Source organism: Talpa europaea, assembly GCF_964194135.1.
Source record: "Talpa europaea genome assembly, chromosome: 3".
In the NCBI taxonomy this organism is placed as follows: Eukaryota; Metazoa; Chordata; class Mammalia; order Eulipotyphla; family Talpidae; genus Talpa; species Talpa europaea.
This window is the reverse complement of record NC_140069.1, coordinates 30,468,231-30,480,335: the sequence shown is the minus strand read 5'-3', so window position 1 is coordinate 30,480,335 and position 12,105 is coordinate 30,468,231. Positions and strand designations below refer to the sequence as shown.

Here is a 12,105-nt window from a genome sequence, read left to right as displayed (position 1 = left end):
GAGGTTGAGATTGAGGTGAAGTTTAGGAAAGAAATGAGGTTGTAGTTGTTGAATACATATTTTGAAAGGCCTTTATGCAGGCTGAATTTGGAATTTATTCTTATAGTATAGTAATTTATGACTGCTTCTCAAATTATATGTGGTGAAAGACCAGTCTTAGATTTTAAATTTATTGCAGACTGATACTTTCATAATGCAATAGTAGTGAATTAGATAAATGTACAGTTATTTTGTCAATTGTCTATAAGTTGCTGTAGGGTAAATGAAGTTGGTCTGGCTTTTACCCCTTTGGCCTCCATGTCTATCACCTATGGCCTTGATCTTGTTAATGTAGAAGGTGCGTGAGTGTGGGGCACGAGTGCCTGACTATAATGGGTGTGTGCGCATGTGCAAGTGTGCACACCTGTGCCTAGGAGGGAAGGGATATAAGGGTGGCATTACTCAGACACAGTGTAAAGGCAGGACAGGACCACAGTGCAGGTTTTCAGATCCAGCAGACCGGGTGAAGGAGGAGTCAGAGTCCTCAGTGGTTTTTTTGCAGGTCTTTTATTGGGATTTAGCGGGTACATGGCAGGCAGGGGTGCTGGGGGGCCAGGAGGCTGGCAGTCCTCCCAGCCTCCAGCAAATCTTCACTCTCTCTGGGCTCTCTGGCGTTCTCTGCTTCTGCTTCTTTGCTTCTCTCTCGGCTTCTCTTCAGCTTCTGCTGTCGAACCCATGACGCCGCCCTTAAAAAGCACAGTCTTAGCCCAGGTGAATCCCACCTACCTAGGCCCACACCCTCTTCCAGGTGCCCGCCCTCAGGCATGAATTCAGGACCGCAAGGATCCATCATCTATCCTGATGGCGGGAAGGCAGAAACGCCTGACATTTACTTTACCCTACATTATTACTGTCGAATAGAATACACAGCTACAGCAGAACAGCTATGAGAGGTCAAGCGGCAGCTACCAGAGGAAGCCCAGAGAAAAGGGTGTGTAGAGATTTGCAAGGGGCTCAAGCTACTGTCTCCCTGCTGACTGATTCTCCCTACTTACCCTTAAACCCTGTGAAAGTGATGCCAAGGTCTCCAAAATTCTCTTTTAAACTGCTAGAACCAATGGTGAACCTACTTGTCCTGGGATGGTTGCAAAACAGGTGCCTAAACCAGTGCTCCAATAGAACTGTCTATGATGATAGAATGTTTGATTTGTACTGCCCAATATGGTAGCCACTAGCCACATGTGACTATTAAGCATTTGAAATGCTGCAGTGTAAGAAACTGAATGTTTAATTGAAATCATTTTAATTTCATTCTGTATAAAACTTTTGTGATGCATAGCATTGAATGTGTTTATTAGTAATCTCTGTATTTATCAACTGTGGACTAGTGAAAAGTACTTGGCTTTCATTCACAAGCTACACTTTAATTATCACTATTTGGAGTGCAAATTGTAGAGTGAGAAAACTTTTGTATGTCTTTGGTCAATTTACTTAATAACTATCTTCCTCCTCTAGGATCCTCATGGATCCTGGTTACGATAAGAAACTGTCCACCAGAGTTGTTTAGGGGTTAGGGAAAGCACCAAGAAAAGATGGCTTTTGGAAGGGCCTAAAAGGACAGTGCAAAAACGAAGGGGAAATAGCATATTATGGAGAAGGAACCGCTTGTATCGCCCTGTTCGGAGGGAGGGCATCACACAATTCTGTCCTAGCCCTGTCACAGCTGCCACTGCTTGGTTTCTCATTCCTAGTTATCTTATTTTACTCTTTTATCGTATTTTAAACAGTATTTAAACACCATTATGTTAGTGGATTTTAAACATACTTTAAACTGGATAACATGCTTCTATGGTTTTAATAAATGCTGCCATGTTAATAAGGCCAAACATTTCTTTTTCTTCACTCTTGGGAGTCATGATGCCTCAGGTTGATGGTGGAAGTTGCTAATGAATGGTTGAGGAGAAAAGAGGAATCCTGTTTGAAAAGCAATCTCTGGATGTGGACATATGACAATGTGATTCATTCCCCCTAAATCTTGTTTCTTTTTCACCATAGGTACTGTTAGGAAGAAAACAAACTAAAAAAAAAAAAAAAAAAAAAAAAATGAAGTTCCTTCTCTTCACATTTGTTGGAGTTGTTCACCTTTTATCCCTGAACTCTGGTAAGGCTATATATAAGGAAGATGTCTCTCAAAGAACTTTTCAAGAAATAAAAGAAGAAATAGCCTGCTATGGAGACATTGCTAAAGCAATCATCAACCTTGCTGTTTATGGTAAAGCCCAGAACAGATCCTATGAGCGACTGGCACTTCTAGTTGATACTGTTGGACCCAGACTAAGTGGCTCCAAAAGCCTAGAAAAGGCCATCCAACTCATGTACCAAAACCTGCGGGAAGATGGGCTGGAGAATGTCCACCTGGAGCCAGTCAAAATACCCCACTGGGAAAGGGGAGAAGAATCAGCTGTGATGCTGGAGCCACGAATTCACAAGATGGAGATTTTGGGTCTTGGCAGCAGTGTTGGGACACCCCCAGAAGGTATCATTTGTCTTTTCAATTCATTTTGGTTTTCGTTTTATAATACTAATGTATGTGACATGATTGGCTATAGTATGCATGATTCATATTACAATTTGGGTGATAAAAATACATAATTATCTGCCATTTACTGTCATAACAACTTATCAATTCATACTTTTTCCTTCTTCCTTTTCCTCCCTTACTAATACCTTTTCTAGTAGAAAGGTGATTGTATAGGATCACTGTTTAAATGAAGTATTTATAGCTATAGTTTGATGATATTTATCATCTTTATCTAGTTTTTCTGTCATCTGACATTAGTATCATTCTGTTGAGAGCTGGGGTACATGTAAATAATATACAAAGTATAGCTTCAAGTACCCTCGATGTATAGAATTTCTTAGAATTAAGGAATCGGGAGCAGAGTCTTGCACATTGAATTGATTTAGTTATTTTTATAGAATCTGAGGCCCCTAATGAAAAGAATTATCCAAGATGCGGTAGTGTGCAGACTGAGGGACACTGTGGGACCTCCAAACTTGCAAGCTCTCAAGGGGTTCTGTCATTCATTGGGTAAAGACAAAGCATACTCCTAGTGTGAAAGAACTTCACAGGAGTAGTGTGCATAGAAAAAAAAGAGAAGAAAGGATAGTAGTTTTTTCCAATAAAACACCCAAAGTTGCCAGTCCCCTTAATGGGTAAATGCCCAGGCAAACAAGGTTGGCTCAAAGCAGGGCCACTGAGGCCTGAAAACTTGCCACAAATCTAAGGCATCTCTTGGCAGGAACCATAGAAAAAGTCCAAGCAAGTCTGGGACAAAAGGAAGAAAATGAAAGTACAAATCAAGGTTCCATTTGCCATTGTCAGCCTCTCCACAGGTCTCTTCCAAAGTCTCTACATGTCTCAACTCCGTGGGACTCCTTCCTTTTCTTTCAAATCCCTGGTGCAAGCACAAAGCTGAGAAGAAAACATGCGCTTTTTCTTCACATGTCTTTCTACCCCATGTGTCTCTCCCAAGTTGTCTCTCCAGGTCTTGTTCTCCAAGTCTTCTCTCATTTTCCCTCACCACTCAGCTCCATCCTTCATTAGGTAGGACAAAGAACATGGAACCTCCCCCTTTTTTTTAAATGGAGATTTCTCTGTAATACAGGGTAAACAATAAACATCCAGACACAGCTTTATAAGATAATATAAATGCCTAGATTAAGAATATACGATCAGTCAAAAGTGAGCTATTAGTCAGTCTCAAATGTATTCATGGATTATTTTTCTTAAGGCAGAAGTTTATAGAAACTAGTTCATAAAAGGTTTATAGAAACTTCTGATCTTCTCTAATGCTAAGAGGAAGACCAATAGAAAAGTAGATGGTCAGTTTTTAAAAAAAAATCTTTATTGATATATATATGTACATAATAGTTACTCATTTAAATATACAGTTGATTAGTGTTTAATATATTCACAGTTGTAGAAGCACCATCACAATCTAATTGTAGAACATTCTCATAACCCCCAAAATAAACTATGTACCTATTAGCAGTTAATCTCCATCCTTCTCCTCTCTCCACACACTCCTCCCTTCTTTTTTTGCATTATTTTTTGCTCTCTTTCCATCTGGCACTTTCATCATGGGTGTTGATGTACTTAATGGTATCTTAAAGTTCTTGAAGCTCTGCTCATTTACCTTCCTTTATTTTTCTTTCTTTCTTTGTTTTTCAGATTACAGAACCTGTATTGATGTGTTGGCAAGTTCACTGGTTCTTTCTTCTTTTAGTTCAGTTATGCTATTGAGCCCCTCTACTGATTTTTTTTTTCTTCTTTTCAGTTATACTTTTTAAGTCCAGAATTTCCATTTGGTCTTTTTTTACACTTTCTTTATTGATATTCTCTATTTGATGAGACATTGTTGTAGCTTTCTTTAGTGACTTTAATGAATTTAAAATAGTGGCTTCAAAGTCTGTCTGAGGTGTCCTACAACTGGGCCCCCTTCAAAAGCAGTTTCTAATGCCTACTCTTTCCTCCTTGATACTGACTCTTCCTTCCTCTTCCCTGCGCATTGGAGATTGATGTTATTTTATTTGTTTGTTCATCTATTTTTTTAATGACTTAGTGGTACTATATATATATATATATATATATATATAGTCTATTTCTCCCACAGTGTACACATTTTGATGACTCTATTTATAGTGATTTTATTTTCCATTATTTTTATTAGTTTGGTTCCCTAGGAGTCACACATGGGCCTGCACAAGCCACTTATTGGCTTGTACTTAGGTCACTTTAGCCTGTTATGTTTTTATCCTGTACTCTTGAATATTTTGTGGCTTGGTAGTCTATTTTATGCTCGAAGTTCAAATAAGGATTAATAACTCGGAAGTTTCCTATGTAGTCTTGGACATGCACATAATCACATAATCTTCCAGTGTGCTTAATAATGTCTCCCCCTCTCCCCCCTCCCCCCTGGTCAGAATAGCTTGTTTTTCAGCCACTGTTAGATCACAGGTTATTCTGAAAACCTCTTATGCCAGTGAGGCTTCTGCCCTTTGTTGATGGTCTGTATGAGGTTTGGGAAATGCTTTCACTTCTGACCCTTGTCTTGTTTTGATTGTTCCCATGTACTAACATGGGCAGAGCTTTCCCAGCCTCCAGTGTTTATTGTAATCTCAGGATGGCTTTTCTGGCTGCTTCTTTCCCTGACTCCTTCTGGTAAACTTCTGATTGTTCTGTCATTCTGCTTATTGCTAGCATTATCATGAAGCTACCAGCACCCATTTAATTGCTTTCAATGAGCTCTTCATTTTTTTTCAATGACACCTTTAGGTGTAGAATTCTCTGTGTTCTGCTGCAAATAAATCACTGCCTTATATAAGTACCGCAGAGTTCTTTATCTTCCCAGCTTGCCATATTCCTCAAGGATCCTCTTTGCTACTTCTCAGGAGGTAGGCACAATGGCAGAGTGATAGCCCTAGCAGGTGCTAGAAGGGGAGGTGGTAGTTTCTGGTCTTCTCAGCTTGCCTCTCCCAGTATAGTGAACTGAGATGGGGGCCATCAAGATCCCTATTATCAGTGTCTACTCTCAAGGTAGGATTTCTACCATATGAGTGGAGGCTACGTAGAGGGATGGAGCCTTAGTCCTCCTGGAGCAGCATGCCCATAATAGAGTTTTTGTAACATGGAGCTGTGCATGAGAGAAGGAAGCAGGTTATGACCAAATGCAACAGAATTTCAAGACAGTCTTGTAAATTGAATGAGAATGAATGTGTCCACATTTGCTGTGTGCCCTTAGTATAATTTTGAGAGACTTCAAGAAATGTTTTAAAAATAATTTTTCCCAGTGCATTGTTTTATAGGGGAGAAGATCTGCCACATTTCTCACCCCACTACTTTGAAGCACTGCTCTGATGGCCAGTTTTGATTTTCTGAGGGTGCATGAGTAAAGTGATAGGGTCTTCTAAGGTATTGGGGAAATTCTCAGCCTGAGTTCCATAGTGTCAACTGGGAGTTTTGTTCAATTGCCTTCTGTTATATACTAATCTGTTAGGCACCAGCCTGTGTACCCATATGTATCTATACGATCCTTTCATTTGAGCTCTCCCAACTGTTTTGAATTTTGTTTTCTAGCCCATTTTTTGTTTGTTAACAGATGAGAAAATTATAAGAGAGTTAGTTAGTTTACCCAACAAGTAATAGGCCAAGTTCAGGCATGAAAAACTGTCAAATGCATGAGTTTTTGCTTTTAATCATTAGTCTATTGCCTTATGTACACATTTTAAAATATTATTTTCATTTATAAGATTTTTTTTCCTTTTAGTAATCTGCCTGAAGTAGCTCTGTCTAAAAAGCTACTGATACCTATACTGTGATGAAGTGAGGATATATTGGTTTCTGCACATTCTTTTTGGAAATGTTTTCCCATTCCTGTTTCTTTCTTAACATCATTTCTCATTCCGTATCTGGGCCTGCTCTTCCCTATCTGCTTAGTATTAAAAACGAATCCAAGTAACTGATTGCGCCTGAGGCCTTCAAAACCCAGGGGAAGTGAATGTTACTCATTGGAATCTATTGTGGTGATCCAAGACTCACTTTCACCCCACTTCTCATTCTGTGGGGCTTAAAGTATATAAACAGTTGTCTGGCAACTGGACTATTTTAAAGTCTGAGGAGCCTGGAGAGTTAGGTTGGATCAGGTGTGTAAAAATTCCCATAGGAAACAGTGTGAAATCAGCACATGGGCGTCTTTAGACACAGGTAGAATGGTGCAGAGCCACTTCCCCTGGAAACCCATGTTCCAAGCTTAGTCACTTACTAGTTGTGTGACTTTGGGCCAGTCATTTTATCACTATAGGTCTTAATTTTGTCACCTTAAAATATAAATATAAGTGGGTTTCCAGGTACATGTGCCTCTACTTCATTTTATGATTAATGTCCTCAAAATTCCTTTTACTCGTATTCCACAATAATCCATTAATTATGGAGGACCAAAATACTGATTTGCTAACAAAATATAGCTGTTACCTGTATTCTATAACAAACAGCTTATTTTTTAGTTGTTTGTTTAAGCAAAAAGTTCATAACACGGTTAAGGCGAGACATAGTGAAGATTTTTATTTTTATAGACTTTGAACATCAGCATCATTGTTTGCAGATTGATGTGCAACTTACTCTTGAAATCGTACTTACAAACTTAAGGTGCCAGTCAAAATGGCTTTGGATTTTAAATTGTATGCAGTAATTGGTACTTTCCTAGTTCATGTCAGAGTATGTGTTCCTCATGTTTTTTTTTTTTTTTTTTTTTTATGAAACTGACTTAGAAATTGGATGAGGAAGAGGTGGAGGTAGCACTAGACCCAGCTTAATGTGTAGAGTTGACTGGTGATTAATGTTCATTTGTGGAAAATAGAATCTACTAGAACTGGTTTAAGCAGACATGAGTATATTACAGGATTATAAATGGTTTACAGAATCATGGAGAAAGCTAATGATACAGACCTTAATTTCAGCTTTTCAGGGATGATTTTGAGAACAATTTTGTGGAATCGGGCTAACATGATTGCCTTTCTTAGATTAAGCAGTGGCCTTTCTCAGAAAGCTGCTACAGAAAATCCAGACACAATGGTGCTTGTCTCTGAGACTACAGAAACAGAAAACAGCCTCCACCTAATTTGTCTTTCAGATCTTGCTTGGGTGTATAAAACTGTTGACACTCGCTGTAGGAAGTCCCAGAAATGCAGTTTTTAGCTTTTACAGCGAGAAAATTACATTTAAAGAAACTTAGCATGGATGTTGAATGCTAGTTGTCCATATCTAACACAATGTTCATTTCATTACGCCTCCTAATAACTATGTTATGAACTTTTCATAAATAAACAAGAAAAAGATATATTTTCTGCCTGGGATGTCCATATTTAAGGATTCAGCTTCACATAGCTTCTCTACGGAAACTCATCCCCGAAATAGTCTGGAAAAATCATAGCTTAAGCTTACTCTAAATTCTACTATATTCACCCCCATAGAGCCTAAAATAGACTTCTTGCATATTCCTAGGAAGACATTCTACAGCCAGTACTTTCAATTCATTCCTTAGTGAGGTGCTAACTAATTTATGCACAAGGTCCCATCATCAGATGATTAGTTATTTGCACCTGTCCTCTTCTCCTCCTTTAGTCTCATCAGGAAAACAGCATTTTCACACCTTTTTCCCCTAGGGCTTAAACTTTTGACTGATATCTAATTGCAGTACGAGCAGAAGTGTTGTGGTTAGCCTGTATCCACAGATGAATCTTGGAATTTGGAAGGATGTGATCAGGTGAAGAATCTTACTCCAAAGTTTAGAGGTTGCAAATTCCCTCTGCAGCAAGTCAGGAGTGGGAATGAGGAAGATGGGAACAAAGGAACTCACATTTATTGAGTCTGTTGCAGTGTAGTCATTGTGCAGACTCTTTGACTTGCATTGTTTTTTGGGATAGATACTGCTCACAATTTACAGAGGGAAGGCTCGGGGAGATTTAGCACTTTGTCCAAGGTCACACAGCTAATATATGGCAGGGCCTTGCCCCAAGTCAAGCTTTTTCTGTAGCCTTCCCTATTCACCTTGCCACATGGTGGCTCTTGCTGGCCTTAGCTTTTAGATGTTTCTATTCTTTTAACTACTTCCTCAAGGATGGGATCATGACATCTGTCTCCTAAATGCCTTCATTCTCAAAGAAACACAGCTTAAATTAAAAAGTTCAAGCCATAAGACAAAAACATTACTGAATTTGAATATATCAGAATTAATAATTTCTATTCAATGAAATATATTATGAATAAAGCTGCTAGAGAGGTGGCAAAATTGGAGAAGATACCAACACCATCTAAAATCATTCAGATTACTATGTAGGTTATGAACTACTGGAAAACAAGAAAAAAGGCAGTAACAGTAATAGAAAAAGAAACAAAGGCTCTAAATACAGTTTATAAGGGGGAAACCTAAAAGCTACCAAGTGTGTATAGAGATTTTAAGGCATTAGTAATTAGAACAATGCATTTTTAATAATGAGAACATTTCACAGCAGAGATGTAAAATGCGTTTGTAGGTTTGTGAGAACATAGGAACTTTCATGCATTGATTGGTGGGCATGAAATGTGGTACCATCTTTCTGAAGAGCAGAATTGGTAATATTTAGCCAACTTAAATATGTTTTCATATTCACTTTACTTCCAGTAATTCATTTCCTTGGTGCATTTTCTGAAAATATTGTCACATAGATCCCTAAGGTACATATACAATGATGATTTTTTGTAGCTTTATTTGTGCGGATTAGGTTCATCTGGAGGTTAATCACCAGGATACTAGGCACATAAAATGTGGTGGTTACTCCCCCCATCCTGGGAAATAATATACTGAAGATGGAAATAACAGACTAATATATGTGTAACAACACAGATGGATCTTATAAACATAAAGTTTGGCAAAAAAGTAAAAAAAAAAAATGATATATGTAAGACAGTTGCATACATACAAATACAATTTTGCATGCACACTGAATAATAATGTACATTTTACAGGAAGACCTATAAACCCAAAGCATCTTAGAACAGTTGTTTACTTCAGACATGGAGTGAAGGTAGGAATGAGGAATGGGGATCAAAGAGAATAAATACATTTTAAATACAAGCAAGTAGAATGAAGAGATTTGCCTTACTAGGCCAATGATAATAATAATATTAATTGAGGAGAAGAATTAACCCAGCACTCTGAATCTGATGTTAAAAACAAAAATCTACTTGTCTGTCCGTGAGTTGAGGTATTTGGTTAAAGGGAGATTTTTGATTAATTTGTCATTTTCTCTGAGAAAAAAGGAAATTACTTCTTTTCCATTTTAAACATCCAATATTCTGTCTACCCATGATCTTATGCCATTTACTTAGATTTATGCCTACACAATGTGAAATCCTTACCTTTTTTTTAATTTTTTTTAATTAAAATTTTATTTTTTATATTCCCCATATAATTACAACCCCCTTATTTTGACCCCAAGCCCTCCTTTCCCCACCCCCCACCCGCCATAGAGTGTCTCTGGTTCATAGTTATTTGTTGATTTTGATATAAAATCCTTACTATTTACTCATATATTATTAGTTTTAATGCAATGTATCTTTGTCATTGTACTCATGGTTTCAAAGTTTCTGAAGGCAGGGATGATGTGTCTTTGTTTGGTTTTATAGATTTTAGTATAGTCAGAACTTTAGGTCACATCAGTGATAATCTCAATGTTTAAATTTTACAGAAAATCTAGAATTCTAAAACTGAATAGTGTTCCCTGGAGACTTGATGAAAAGTGTAGGTTGGTAGTACCCAGGTATCCTGTCAAGTAAACTTTTTTTTTTTTTTTTAAAGATTATTTATACAAGAACAGGAGTACAGGTCAGAGGCGTGGGAGGGTGAGACAGAATGGGGACCAGAACAGGCAGATGGCTGAAAACACTGCTGAGGGGAGCAGCGGGCGAGGCAGGAGAGGTCTGCCGCGCCATGTGGGAATCTCCCTGGCCTGCCGGGAATTAAACCCGCGCTGCAGAGGCTGCAGACAGCTTCACAGCACTGTGCTCAACCCACTGTGCTACTGGGGAGGCCCTAAGTAAACATTCTTCTTCCAGCTCACACCTCACTGTTTGTCAAATCTCTCTGGGATATTTTCCCAAGAAAATATCATTGGTTACTAATTGATAACCAATGATAATTGATGTGGGCGAATCTAAAGATCTAAGAATAATTAAAAGGTTATAATTGGTATTGGACTTTAATCATGTGGAACCAGGAAATTTAAATATCTTTCTTGATAGTTGTGATTCTCTTTATGTCTCTGTTATTTGCTCTGTTTCTCTATTTCATCTCTGAACTTCTCTCATCTAATCATCTCTGCCTTTCTCCCTGTTTCTCTCTTATCTCAATCATTCCTTCTCTCAGCCTCTTTCTTTTGGAATCTGTCTCTATGTCTCCAGTTTATACTTCCTGATTTCTGCTTAATAGCTTCCTAACAGGGTAGTCTGAAGCTGAATGTATTTGCAGCTATGTCAGGTTATTGCTCTAGATTTAATTGGAGCTTCTATCTTCTTCTTAGTCTGAAAAGTCCTCTTTGACAGCATTATTGTATATTCTTAGAATTAGTCACTTGAAGCAGACTGTTGAGTACATATTTTATACTCTTACAGCAGTAAAGAAACATTTGTGATGCATTTCACAATGAAAGTCGTTTCCTAAGAATCAGTGCCATTTTGATGGCTCTTGGGAAAATGTATCAATAATATCTATAAGTTGAAGGCACTTTGATTTCTCTAGGGAGCTTGGCGGGCTAAGGCCTTATGGAACTACTTATATTTTTTATTGTCTTTTAAAATTGTATGTAAATTTTCCAGCAAGTTTCAGTACTTTATATCATCAAACTGAGACATTGAAACATTTTTCTGAGGAAAAATTAAAAATATTTGTCTTCTTTAGAGGTTGGTGGCTTAGAAGTTTTAGATCAACTAAGGGTAAAAGCATTGGATGCTCAAGGCCAGATTGGTAAAATGGGTGATAAATGAGCCACTGGGACGAGATGACATCCGTCTAGTATTTTTGAAAGAACTTGGGAGTGAAATTGTTAAAAGTTGGTTGACTTGTGCTTGACCCTTATAAGTTGCCACTGAGCCCAAGATATATTGTATTTTCTTTGGACTCATCTAGCATAGGAATTCTTCTAAGACTTTGTGCGGTATAATTTGTTGGTCAGTATTACTTCATTTCATACCATGTACATAATAAGGTAATGGATAGGGTATTTCTGAAAGGTACATATAGATAACATGGTGGAAGGAAGATGAGCTTTTTTTTTTTTTTTTTAAAGATGATGTTTGAATAATTGTGGAAACCTCAGATAAGGCCAGATAGGATATATAGCTAGTGAGTACTACTTGATAGTTGATAGTGGAATTTCACATGAACATTCTTTTTTTTTTTTTTTTTTTTTTGCAGACCCATGCTAGCTTTTATTGCCAAGAGAATTACATAGGAAGGAGGAAAAATTGACAAATTATGCAGAGTGGGTCATTAGGAACACATGCTATCATCCAGACCAATATAAGGGTAA

General features: G+C 37.8%; 1 protein-coding gene across 1 annotated transcript in view; it reads left to right on the top strand.

The window, feature by feature from the left end:
- Window positions 1–12,105, top strand: part of CPQ (carboxypeptidase Q) — a gene marked incomplete at its 3' end in the record, with an annotated part of 401,973 nt that overhangs the window by 82,797 nt on the left and 307,071 nt on the right. The window contains exon 2 of the mRNA XM_084230534.1: window positions 2,035–2,515. Coding sequence (XP_084086660.1) covers window positions 2,083–2,515 — 433 coding nt within the window. The 5' untranslated portion in view covers window positions 2,035–2,082. The remainder of the gene's footprint in view (window positions 1–2,034; window positions 2,516–12,105) is intronic.